Genomic DNA, 14,030 nt, shown 5'->3' on the forward strand with positions numbered 1-14,030 from the left:
ATGATCCACTTCCCTGAACTGCGCCACACACCATTAGTTGAACATTGTGAGGTTTAGTTGACGCCTCTGTGAGTGATAATCTTTATCATGTGTGCCACAGAAAAAAAAAAAAAAAATCAAAGCTCTTGTTTATTCTGGAGCCTTTCTCTGTGCGCTGATTAGCATATCAAAGCGGAGGAGCCGACGCGGACGGGGTGATGTGTAATTGCTGGCATGTGGCTTTACTCCACTAGAAGTGCTCCATAAGATTTGGAGAAGGGACCAGCAAAAAGACGAAAGAAGAGAGAGAGGGAGCTCCAAATCGGTCAGAAAATGGCAAGCAAATCAACAACTTCCTCCGAATCAAACTTGTATCGATTACGGCACCCTTTTCCACAAAAGAGCAGCTTTTAAGTAATTTACCGCAAATGAGTTATGCACAGTCATGGTGCGTTTATTGAAGACATATTTGGGGGAGGATGTCAGATGAACACCACCGGGTGAGACCGGGGTTTGTTGAATTTATCAAGGTAATTGTTGATGAGACGCTTCTTAATGCTGACTGGGTGATAACAGACAGATCGTCGGGCAGGCGATCACCAGTGTAAATTGAAATAATGCTTCCTACTGTCAGTAACATCCACCACCTGCTTCTCCTGTTTTTTTCTTCCATCATTAGCTCTGACAAGGAACTTCTTTTCCTTTGCTTTTCACCTTTGTCAGTCATTTTGCTCGCAACATCTCATATTTGTCTATATATTTCATCGGTTTTGTTCCAAGAGTACGTCCATTATATTTGGGGAAAAATTGATATATTAACATCATCCACAGACTGCCTTTTACCTGCTAAAGTCAAGCAAACTTAAACTTACCTAACATTCGCTGTGGTCATTTATCTGCAAGTTGATCCTTGAATTTAGATGTCCAATTTGCTAAGTTCCAAAAAAAGGAACCCGACTTTGCTGACCGGCTAAGCTGACATTACTCAACAATGGCGACCCTCTCCCCATCCATCTATCTGATTACATTAATTTAGTTGTTCCAAACACCATCTTGTAACAAAGCGTAATCTGTACTTATTGTGTTAGGATAATGCCGTTATCTCCCCGCGTAAAGTTATTCAGTGAACATCCGAAATGCTTTGAAGTTCTACTTTAAACAGTAGATAAAGAAAATTGTGATTAAGGCTTGCTAAGTGTAGTATTGAAGCAGAGCAACAAACAGTTTATCAGAATCTGCCATCTTTGCGGTTTACGTTTGCCTCGAATGCTTTGAGGTCAGAATTGGGTCAATCTGAGTGAGATGATTCCGATTTCCTACCTTCCTTGAATGCAGCATCAGCCTTGATCGTTTGCAAAATTTGTGTTTAAAGGGGTTAATTGTGGGGAAGTCAAAAAAAGATTATTTGTGGTCAAAAAAAGATTATTTGTGATTCATTCATTCAGTTCTTCTTTAATGGGGGGCAAGGCAATGGGGGGACTTTTTCACAGTGTCACCCAATCTTTTGACATGCCACAATAATCCAATGTATGTACACTGGTTTAAAAAAAATAATTGAGGGTTTTTCTTGAAATTGTTAGGTGATATTAAAAAGAGATTAGATTATCACATATCTTAATTCATTTCTATTTTTTATTCTTTTGACAGCACATATTAATTTTATGTGAAAAATCATTTATTTATCAACTTTTTAAAGATGAGTGGCTCAATAAAAGAAGAGCAGCCAGTGAATGCTTTTTTTTTGAGTTTCTACATTTTTGCTGGTGTGTAATTTTAAATGTATGCTATTGTTTAACCGACCTTTAAAATTTGTCTTGTCCAGTAAAGTTTTGATTATAAAATTATTTTCATTTGCAGGGTTTTATGCATTTTAAAAACCAGCTTGTTTTTGTAACATGGGAGAAAAATGTTGTCAGTTCAAAAGTAGTTAACAAAATCTCAGAAACGCCATCAAAGCTGATTGATTTGGATGGCTTCAAAAGCCTAAATCTTGTTTCATTATAATGTCCCCTTTGCTTTGTCTTTTTCAACTTGGTTTTCCTTCAGCGCCCCCAACAGTTCCCACAAACTCCACAGGAGGGTGCCATTTCCGCCTCCCCGTCTCAGCATCAGCATCGGACTCCCAACATTACCCTTTAGCCAAGCTTCTACGAAAGCTAGCAAACATCCAGCATCACTTGTCTTTTCCCATTAACTGAACCGTTTGGCCTAATTGGTGAGTTTGTGCAGCCGCTGCGCAAGTGAGCGGCTCCTGGGCCGCTTTAAGTGTGGCCCATCCAAAGTGGTTAATTAGAGGTGTTGAGGAAAGCCTGGTACTCAGCCATCCCGCGTCCCCAGAGTGGGAGATCCCCAGTGATCCAGGTAATAGAGCTGGAAGCAGCATGGCACCCACTAACGCCCTGTAATGCAATACCCACTTCTAAGGCTTCTGCGCGCCTGCTCCCACTGGACGGCCCAGTAGCCGACAACACCATAATACCTAATGAAGAAGCCTGACACATTAACTTTTAGAGCAGGGCCTTACCTTGCCAAAACTCTCTTTGGCTTTATGACTAATTCACTCATAAGTAATTGTGACCATGTGTAGGCACAAATAAAAATCCTGTGAATTTATAGTTTGTTATAAAAAAAAAAAAACTGCTCTTTGCCTAGCTTTCCTAGACTGTCCTTTGATGGTGGCATTGAAGTCTTTGTACTTTCACTGCGACTTGATATGTTTTTGATGATATCTCACACGTGTGCCTGTTTTGTTTTGAGCTGGTGTCATTTTGATAGAGCATTTCCCATTTGTTTGCGTCACACTGATGAGTCGTAAAAGGAGGTGCAACGATTAATCAATAACTAGTTGATAATAAAATTAATCAATAGTTTTTTTGATCATTTATTATACCCAAAATTGTCACCAAAGCCTCAGAAATTCAGTTTCTTCACAGTCAATCAGATACAGTGACAAAATTTATTTTCCAAAAAAACATCTGCTTTTATTTTGTAAAACAATTATCAACATGTTTTTTTGCCAATTTTCTTATATGTTACAGAAAAATGCATTTTATTATTACATCTGACAATTATTTTGATAATCAATCAATCCATTTAAAAAAATCATTGTTTCAAACTGACATGAATTAATTATAATTCAGTTTCTGGTTTGGTCCACAACATGTCCAAACATTGCCAACAAAATGGTGGTCATTGTTTATCAGAGTATAGCAATTTTATTTTGATTCAAGACAAAGTGGTCTGCTTTCAGAAATCAGGTAACATCTACAAGTTGAGACGCTTTGGACAGTTTTACATTAGAAAATATTCAAATGTTTTGTTGATTATCAAAAAAAATGAGATAATTCGTAAATTTCTTTGGCTCAGTGCCGGCACTTTTACCATCTTGGGCTATCTGCCTTAATTATCATCTGTCAAGTGGTAAAGAAATATATAGTCATCAACTCATTCAATGCCAGTGATGTATTTTCATGTTTTTTTTTTTTTTATAAGTGCATTAAAGCCCAGATACTGAAGTATATTGTAAATATACTTCAACGTGAAAATACGTCGCTGGCATTGAATGAGTTAAGAATCTGTGATTGAATGCTTGGACACTTTTAAAAAATAACGTGAAACTACGTCCCTGGCATTGAATGAGTTAAATGCTCTTTCAAATGATGTTTTGCTCTACATCGCTTGTGTTGGCCCATATTCGTAAACGGCCAATATTCCGTTAACTGAAATAACCACGACCAGAGGAGTATTGCACAAGTAGATTTGCTCCATAACAATGCTCCGTTCTGTCTTAACAATAAACAAGGAATTTTGGTTTCTCTCCAGATAATCAAGCTGTTGGATGGGAAGCGTTCACAAGCTGTCGGCATCCTTATTTCAAGCTTGCATCTGGAAATGAAAGACATTCAGCAAGGTAAAAAACATTTCCTGCTATCAGCATGTCTACAAACAATTTTAGTGAATCAGGCAAAGCTCACATCTCGATGCCATGTTCTAAATCAATAGCCAGACTTTACAATGTTTTCGTTAAAGGGCTCCTGATGAAATGCAGATGAAGTATTTTTAGTGATAAACTGGGAGCTCGGCAACGGAGCATGATTTCCTACATTGTTGACAGCTTCTAATTTGTAACTGGAAACCCATTTTAGTATTTGTTTCCCTTTCGAGCGGAATGTGGAGGATTTTTTCCAGTTTCCATGTTAGGAAAGAAAATTCCTCGATTTGTCAAAATATGAGACGGCACCGCTGGCATGAAGGCCGACACCCCATTTGGACTAAGCTCCCTTCTTGAGAGCTGTCTGCCTCGTGGCTCGTTTGTGGAAAATGCAGGTGTGCGTGTAAACGCACAAAATAGTGCGTTAGATGGGGCGGGAATGAATCCTGTCCTGGAACTGTGATGGAGAGTGCTTGTCGCCTGCTAGTCTGAGCACGCGGCCAGCAGATCTGTTTATTGTAGCCGATGACGGTTTCCACAAGCCTAATGGGACTGACACCCCGCTAATGATCTAAGCATGAACAAAACCACCTTCAACGGCTAGCAGAAACTGAGCTGCCACATAAGACATATTGCTACGTGAGAAACTATCTTTTGGACCTCCTTCTGCTGATCGCTGACAGTTGTCAATATTCGAGTCCTCACACCTTACTTACACCTATTTTAGTTGTCATTTAACAAGAGATGAGGGTAAAATTGCTATGAAGCCATAAGTAAATACTAAGGATTTCTGTGTATGACCCGGCCTACTTGCAGGGGTCGTGTACAGTGAACTCCATGTTTATCACAGGTAGTTTTTTTCCAGATCCACCTGCAATACTTGCAAAGCTGCAAAACAGAGAAAACATTCACATATCTTATTCCCACTCTCAAGCGTAAATGTGCTTCACACTCATGCAAACTTGTTAAACCACACTTTTTAAAGTAATCCTTCTGTAATTTATTGCTCTCTTGCTCACAGTTTTCAAAAAATGTGCAAAACACCCTTGGCTCAAGTTGTTTATTTGTCACTCTCAGTTAAAGGTTGTGTAAAACCAACACATTAAACTCGAGAGATTTTTAGGGAGAAAGTTCGGACTATAAGCCGCTATTCTTTTCACGTGCTTTTAAACCTGCGGCTTATAGTCCAATGTGGTGTATCTGTAGTTTCTTTTTATGTTTTTTTTTTTTTTTTTTATCATCCATCATGGGGAAATCTCCTGTGGATTGTGCAACTGTGTAATACTGTGAAAGCAGCCTTTTAGAAAACAAACTCATTACCAGCAGTGATTCCTCTGGGCACATTCAATATATTTGCAGCCATTGGACATCAGCATGAACCGTGAATGGATTTAGTGCAGTGTGTAAAGAGCTCAATAACCACTGATAGACTTTCAACCAGGCAGATTATTGTTATGTTGGTGCAGTATTGTAACAATTCGAATGTGGCAGTGTTATGTTGAAAATATGTTGGTGTTCCTCTTATCAATAAATGTGCTGGTATTTTCAATTTGTATCGGTGTGTTGATGCTGCATTTTTCTGTACATGCAGTCCATGCGCCATCTTTTTGTGTAAATATCTGAGTTATGATCCGGTGCGCATTAAAGGGGAAGTGACATGATATTTTAGTACTTTCCACAGTGCAATATGTGTATATAAATTACGTTTGGCACATTGGCATTTAATTTCTTATTAAATAGTAGTTTTACGGTACCAATCTTGATAAGCAGGAAGTAAAACGGCTCATTTGCTCTTACCGTGTCAAGCCATCTTTCAGCTCAAGCGGCGGACCACGCAACACGCATCCATCCATCATCCTGAGCACTCGTCCTCACGAGGCTCGCGGCTGATTAAGACCAAGCAAGAAAGTTTGGATCATACTGAGTGCAAATTTGACTGCCATCCAAGATAACTGGGCACCAGATTGATTTGTGATGAAATGTATTATACAGTACCTAGTTCCTAGTGACAATGAATTCCATATTTTATTTAGTTTCCGTTTTCGAAAATCTGTTCTACCTAAATAGACAACAACGAGTGCTTTGGCGCACCGATTTTTACAAAGTGAGCCTGACAATGGTTTGGATATCCCCAATATAGCAGAGGCGACATCAGTGAACAGCGATACAGTGGGGTCCTCTAGTTAAGAAGACGTGCTGAAATGCCCGGCCAGAGTGACTGGGGGATCTTGAAGGCCACCGTGGTTCAAGAGCAACAGCAATATTTCCCCCACCCAACAGCTCACCCCCCTGTACACACGCATACACACACGTTCGCACGAACACACTCCTCACCTAAGCCGATGAGTGAAAAGTGGAAAGAGAGGGTGTGAGGCGCTTGGCAGGCAAGCTTTGATCTGCGGCCGTGGAGAGATATCCGGCTCCCCTCGGATCAGAGCGTTGCCTTGCACACTGGAGCAGGCCCCTCTTTGGTGTGTGATTGACGGCTGCATGGCTGAGGGACTGAATAATCCACTCTAATAAGATGTAGGAAACGGACCTCCAGCGTTCCCTCTGAAGCAGACATGGGGACCACATTGACAGCTTCACTGCAAGGCCGGCAGCTGGGAACCAGAATGCAACGTATTACCTTGTTAGCTGGAACCAGTGCGTGATTGAAAGGAGGGGGGTCCGTGTCGTGTTAATGGAGAAGCATTTGGAGCAACATTTTCCAGTCTTGTCTTCAAGCCTGTGGTATTTTCCATATGAAAAAAAATGACACTCCTATTTCTCTTCCATTTTGTTTAAATGAGAACGGAAATAAAGAGTGGATCAACAGATGTACTGTCACTTGTTTTACTGGTCATTTCAGGAGGGCACACGCGCCCAGGGCCTCTTGTTGCTAGGTTGGTAGAGGAGCGTAATCGTTTATGCCTCGTTGGTTGGCTAGCTAGCTAATTAGGTAGCTAAATCGATACAGTATTTAGATAGATAGCTAGACAGATCATTTGCAATTTTGATAGCTGGATGGACATGTTAGTTAGCTGAATGGATGGACGGACGAACGGGGGACAGACAGAGACGCATGCTTGCTTGCATATGTGCATTGCATACATACACACAATATATACAAATTTATGATGTAACATGTATAGTAAATTGGCAAATTTATGCCCCTGATTCTAAATTATATATACATATAAACAAATCAATACCCTATAAAGTTGTAATAATATGGTGTATTACTGTAAAAGATAATGCTTCAGCCTCCTATTTTCCCCACCAATGGACACACGTACAAGTTGCAGGTTTGAAAAGATGCTGAAATATGGCTTTCTTGTAAAATGATCAATTGGTGATTGATTGACTTTAGGGCTTAGGTTGTAAGCAACGATGCTTGCTTCTCACAGGTCAGACATATGTCATATGATCCAGCAAAGATGGAGCCATTCCTTTGCCCCCCTCCCACACTAAGTCATAAAGCTGTGACATCTCTTAGACGCGGAGCAGGAGGAACTTTCGCTTTCATTGCTGTCATCTATGTTTACGTGAAACACACATGACAAAAATAAAGCGAAACTTGTTATAGGTAATGATTGCTGCAGACCGAGTTACTGTAATAACTAAATTGGAGCCCACGTTTTTTTTGTTGTTGTTTTTTCTTTTTTGAATCCAAATTGAATGGATGTCATATAGCATTATGAAGTCTGCAACGAATAAAAATCAATAATTAGTAATAATAGTTTCCATTACTATTCAGAAAAACAAGTTTGCTCAACTTGTTGATGCACTGGCAATGCTTAAAAGGCAAAAAACTTCAGCCAAGATCTGCTCTCATTTCTCGTATTTATTAGACTCACTGTTTATAATGAATACTTTTACCATTTCAGCTGTTCTTACTGTGGATAACTCTGTGGTGGATTTGGAAACCATTGAGGCTTTATATGAAAATGTAAGTATGTCCATTAAAGTTTTCAAAAGAGTTGAAGTCATTGTTTTTTTACAGCAAATCTGTTTGTATTCCTGCCAGTATGGTTTTGCGAGATTTATTAACATATCGACATTTCTGCATTCGTCCATCTTTTGATTATCTCGGTTTTTGTTTTCTTCATGACAGAGAGCTACTACTGATGAGCTGGACAGGATCAAGAAACATTATGAGACATCTAAAGAGGATGAGGTCAAACTGCTGGACAAACCTGAACAGTAAGAAGGCTCCATTCAGATATTAAAAGAGTTCCCCATGAATAAAAGAAGTATATATCCAGTCAGACTTATATTTGTCCGCATTTAAAGCGCAGTCAAAAAATGACCTCTGGTCTGTGCTGGGGGGCAGTGAAATAATTATATTATTGGAATGTCAACATTCTATAATCAAAGGACATTTCAAAGGACATTTTTGTTCAATAGTTATAATTCCAAGTTCTACAAACTTGACATTCAGTTTTAGTGACTTGGTTATGCAATTGCTACCTTGAACTATATTAGTTTTTAAAGCGATACAAATCATATTTATAAATACTTTCAAATTTCAAGAATATTTTGGGCACTTTAAGGCCTACCGAGTTATAAGAAGTACAGAAAAACAAATCGAAGTGTATTCATCTTCACTTCAACATCTCTACATAAGGAGCACTGATCATTTTTGAAAAAAAAAAAGACGGAACTCTAAAATAGTTTTGCGCTGGTGTTTAAGGGTGCGCACATGGACATCACCTCTGCAGTTTTCTGTCGTCAAGGTTAAGTAGTTTGGGCCAGTTAATGAGGCCCGGATCCAGTGGTGCCGCTGAGCCTGGCCTTCCTATTTCCATGTTTGACCAGAGCTGTCACTATGGCTGCCTGAGTCATCCCTACTCAGTGTCAGCGGGCTCTAATCACACAGGAAGTTACAGCTCCGCTCCCCTCTGACACGCCACTGTTTACATAAGTCGTCCCGCGTCGGGTCCGGGCCATCTTTGATCAGCCCCTGGGTGCCGCTCGGTCCTTTCTCCCCACCGACCCAGCGGTCCTTTCGAGGCCAGCCAAGCGACACCACCCATGACTATGGGCTGCCTGGGTGCACCGGCACTGACTCAGCCGCTCCTGCGCAGGGAAGCGTGGCCTGCCAAGGACCCGGAATAGTCTTTCCTGTTGGACGTTTTGTTTAATTCTGTCATAACACATCACACCCCCATTCCCCTCCTCCCCTTGTGTTTTCCAGGTTCCTGTATGAGCTCTCCCAGATTCCCAACTTTGCAGGCCGAGCCCACTGCATCATCTTCCAGTCAGTTTTCCTCGACACCACCTCCTCCATCCGCAGCAAGGTTGAGATTATAAAGAATGTGTGCAAAGTAAGAACCCTGCTTCATTAAAGCGTCATTATTCTACCTTTAAGCTCTCTTTAAAAAAACTTTGTCTGTGTTTGTCAGGACCTGCTGGAGTGCAAAAGTGTTCGTGAGGTAATGGGTCTCGTTCTGGCCTTTGGCAATTATATGAATGGAGGGAACAGGACAAGAGGTCAGGCTGATGGCTTCAGTCTAGAGATCCTCCCCAAATTAAAGGATGTCAAGAGCAGGGTAATGGTCTTTTTAATTCAGTGGTGCTCAAATGGGGATATGCGAAGGCACTACAGGGGGCCGTGAGATTTTAATCGATTTTCTGTAGGTATCAACTAATCAAAAGCCAATCTAAATGAGTGTTTTTTTTAATGCTGTGACAAACAGCACATCTTTCTTTTCAAGTCTAGAGCAAAACAATTGTAACATGATGGAACGTATTGCTAAATTGTCTTATAGTAAATAAATGATGTATACAGATGTACATTGTCATTAGTGAGAGCATTTTCCTTCAGAAAAGGCAGTAAATTAAGTCATGATGTTCTGGAGTTGTCGAATGAAAAATGCCATTACAAATGTAGTTTGTGACAATTAACCAGACATGGTTTGAACAGCACTTCACAGGGGTACATGATTTACAAAACGGAGAATCACTGTTCTAATTCAAGCACTCAAATCTTGTGTCAAAATAGTTTCATGTTTGTGTTTGTTTGTTTTTTATTTAGGACAATCACATCAGTCTGGTGGATTATGTGGTTTTGTACTACCTGCGAAATATTGATAATGTAAGTTGTCTTCAGTTTGAAGAAACATCTTCATGAAATACATACATTAAATAATTGCTTTATTCTTCCAGCACGCCGGCACAGACAAGAGCGTGTACCCTTTATTGGAACCACAAGAATTGTTCCAGGCTGCTCAGGTGAAATTTGAAGATCTAACGAAGGACATCAGGAAGCTGAAAAAAGATTTGACAAGTATGTGTGTTTGTGTGCGTGTGTGTGTATGTGTGTGCATATACATATACAGTATATATATATATATATATATATATATATATATATATATATATATATATATATATATATATATATATATATATATATATATATATATATATATATATATATATATATGTAAAGAGAGAGAGAGAGAGAGAGAGAGCAAAAGTAAAGGCTGGATGGTTGAATGGTTTTATTTTTTTCCTGTTTTTTTTTTTTGTCGTCATTGTTTATAATGTAAACTAGAGTCCCCTCCTTATTAATCCGTATAAACATTGAAAGTGTAGTTTTTATCAGCAACAAATTAATTACCAAAGAAATAAAGAATTATTTTTGGTAGTCAATTAAATATTCAAGACACATGAATGTCCTAATGTCCAGAATTGTAGACAAACTTTAGTTCTTTATAACAGCTGACTGATTATTATTGTGTTGAATCAAAATAATGTTTGTAAACATTTTTACGTGGGAAAACCATCATCAAAAATTTGCTAATTTGGGGGGGGAAATGTTACGGACCAAACTTAAAACACGTTTTTTAAATCCAACAAACTAATCAACAGATTAACCGGTTATCATAATAATAGTTGTTTGCCCTCATTTTTAATGTATTCTGGGTGCACATAGAGTGGCGTCAGTGTTGAGTAAACTTTATAGCCAGTCAGTCTTCGGCTGCCAGGGCCACATAAAGGTTAAAGGCGATGCCCCCGTGTGCCCCTGATGTCTGCGGTTATTTAAATCAACCAATAATACGGCATATGAAAGCAATTAGATTTGCTCTCAGTTCTCCCCTAGGTTTTTTTAGATCGCTGTTAAAGCACTCTCCTCTCTGACCTGAGGGAAAAACACAAAGAGTCTCCTAAAGGAGCCAGACCCACCTCAAGCTGTCACTCATTTATGAGGGAAAATGGAAGACCTGAAGACAATAAATGCAACACAAGAGCGCTCGTATTTGATCTGCGGCAGCGCAGTCTGGCACAGTAGTCCTCCGGGGTATAAGCATCACAGCGCAAGAACTGGATTGTGGACTTTTGCTGAGCCCCACCTATGACTCCCACCAGCTATTATCCTGTGCAGCCGCCAGGAATAAATATTTATGCCTGCCTGTTATAAACTTGCCTAAAGAAAGCAACTGGTCTTAATTATGGCACTAACACATTGGAGGCAGTGTGAAAGACTCACACTGAATCCCATTTTGAGATTTCTTAAGCTAGTCTCTGTGCGCCCCTCACCTGATCCTGAGGTGGCGACTGCAGTGTCTTTACTCGCTGACCTTGGGTCAAAGGTTAGGAGACTTGGTTAGCACATCTCATCCAATGTAGGCCTTCCTCTTCCGAATTGCTGCTGATAGTGTGCATCAATGGGAGAGTGTTTCTTGCGGTGAGATGTTTTCAGTCTTCAGTAGTGTGTTTGCAGAATAAATGACTTGAGTTTGTCGTGCGCACACAATGCGCTGGGTTTGGTTCCCTGTTCATCAGCTTGCCGTTTTGCGCAGAAACGTTATCCACTTTTGAAGATGCCAGGGGGAGGATTTTGTCAAATATCGCAAATATTTGTCAAATATAACACGATCAAGCCGATCTGATTAGTGTAAAGTCTAAAAGTACATTTGTACTGGTATCTCGAGGACAGGGGTGCCCAAACTTTTTTTGCCCCAAGATCTACGGGACATCACTCATGTGATGTGATCTGTTGTTTTGTTTTTTTAGAACATGGTTTTGAATTACAGTAGATGGTGGAGCATTGACACTCCCTAGTAGATCAAACGAAAAAAGAAAATTGTCTCTGCTACTCAACGGCGTTTAGCGTTTCATTGAATGCCTGGCCCAAGTTAGGCATTCATTATTGTGGCAAATCAGACAGTGCCCTGATTTTAATGGCCTTTAATGTCAGTTCGAGACATGGCCTTTAGTCTGAACTCCGTTTTACAATGGAAGCTGCGCTCACTGCGCCATGTGTGAAGTCCGGCGCAAAACCATGTTGATGGGGCACTCACATCCCAAACAATATATTTGACAGACACTTACAGTATAATTAGAGGTATAAATGAGGCCTGCACTTTGTGATGATATGTGATGATTGTTATGGTAATACAGTGATACTTCTACTTACGAATGCCTCTTGTTACAAAAAATTCAGCTTACGAAATGCCTCGGCAGAAAAATATTGTCTCCAATAACGTGAGAAAATTCAAGATACGAAAAGCAGCTTTGTTGGCATATGAGTCTTGAGACGCCAGCGCTCGTTGACTGTAGTGTAATATGTTATCACAACCCATGACATCCACCGTATTTGTGGTGCATTTTTAGAATTTCTTAAATATGCCGGCTTGCCCACAAACGAAACAATAGTTTTGTTTTGTTTTTTGTTTACTGTGGTCTTCCACTTTTCATCTTTACTCCTTTCATCCACACTTCCCACCAACAATTTAGACCGTAGAACTAACAAACATAGAATTCACATTAGCTACGGGTAACATTGAACATACCCGCATAAAAACACATATGTACCATACCACACACCACTTTGGGCTATCACGTCCGACGTTAACGTTGTTAGCACATCGTTAGCACTTTAGCAATGAATTCACACAGGAAGCACTTTGCATGATCCCAAATTAAATTTAAGTAAACTTATATGCTCAAAATAATCACAAAAATAAATATTATGTGGACTTGTAAATGACTCCTGGGTCACTGCAAATGTAATATAAAAACTTACAAACTAAATGTCCTATAAAGGTTTCTCTCACACTGCACTCATCACCAACACATCATCAGCATCTCAAGGCAAACAAGTTAACTTCATATTGAACATTCAAATTGTCAACTGCTACAATTACTATGATTAAAGGGTTGAAAAGAGGTTTTTTTTATTATTCTTTGCATGATATATTTTGATTATTATGCACTAATGTCATTCTAATATGTGTTTGTTACTGTTTCTGACACATAGTTGTAAAAAGAGGCTCTACTTATGAAAGATTCACGTTACAAAAATACTTCCAGAACAAATTAATTTCGTAAGTTGAAGTACCACTGTAAAGGAGTAGGCTGTTTGTTAGCAAGCACTGAGAAACTCTTTTTAGTTGTAGTTTAGTTTTTAGTTGAATCTTTACACTCAACAGTTGATCTATGGCATGATTCTCACTTGTTTTTGTGCTGTAGTGTACTTTTCATTTTCTAAAGTGGAGGCAAGTGTGTACTTAAGGTCAAGTCATAAGTCTGTATGAGGTAAATGTCAATCGTTTTTCTTCTCACATACTGCCCCACAGCCACCTTCATTTTACACACTAGCTGGTGGACGCTCTTCCACAGATCTCTTGCAGATTGTGCGAAACATTTGTAAGTGCTACTTAAGCACCGCAGGGTATCAGACTAGTGTTTATCTCTTGTGTGTGGGCTCCTGCTTGGATGCGCTTGCAAATCGCCGCTGGCTCAGGAAAGGCTCAAATTCTCTTGGGGGTTTGTTGATTTAACGCAGCCTATAAAACACACGCTAACATTCGTCACCAAACTGGCTCTGTAAACGACCGAAGCATGCCAGAGTTTTTTTCTCATTGTATCTAGATGGCGGCTAACCCGAGTCCCAAAGATGCTGAGTCTGTCTTTAAAGATCAGTGTTGGCTCCCAGACTGTCTGTCTGACCATTACTTATCGAGACAACAATAACAAAAATCCATGGTTGTGGCTGTTGTCTGACCAGTGAGTATTAAAAACATTAGATGGTTCAATAACAGCTAACAATTTTCACTCACATTACCTGTGTCAAATACAGCTTAGAAATCATAGGGACTGCAACTAACTTTTATCTTAAAATTCGATC

The 14,030-nt window shown here is 39.6% G+C and overlaps 1 protein-coding gene across 2 annotated transcripts in view; it reads left to right on the forward strand.

Moving 5' to 3' along the window:
• Positions 1 to 14,030, forward strand: part of LOC148412946 (formin-like) — a 55,224-nt gene that overhangs the window by 25,905 nt on the left and 15,289 nt on the right. For both annotated transcript variants that reach the window (XM_088433143.1, XM_088433144.1), the window contains 7 exons: positions 3,802 to 3,889; positions 7,780 to 7,841; positions 8,007 to 8,095; positions 9,090 to 9,219; positions 9,298 to 9,444; positions 9,930 to 9,989; positions 10,061 to 10,181. In XM_088433143.1, the coding sequence (XP_088289269.1) occupies positions 3,802 to 3,889; positions 7,780 to 7,841; positions 8,007 to 8,095; positions 9,090 to 9,219; positions 9,298 to 9,444; positions 9,930 to 9,989; positions 10,061 to 10,181 (697 nt within the window). The remainder of the gene's footprint in view (positions 1 to 3,801; positions 3,890 to 7,779; positions 7,842 to 8,006; positions 8,096 to 9,089; positions 9,220 to 9,297; positions 9,445 to 9,929; positions 9,990 to 10,060; positions 10,182 to 14,030) is intronic.

The sequence above is a fragment of the Hippichthys cyanospilos genome, chromosome 14, assembly GCF_059441005.1.
Source record: "Hippichthys cyanospilos isolate Australia breed blue-spotted pipefish chromosome 14, RoL_Hcya_1.0, whole genome shotgun sequence".
NCBI lineage: Eukaryota > Metazoa > Chordata > Actinopteri > Syngnathiformes > Syngnathidae > Hippichthys > Hippichthys cyanospilos.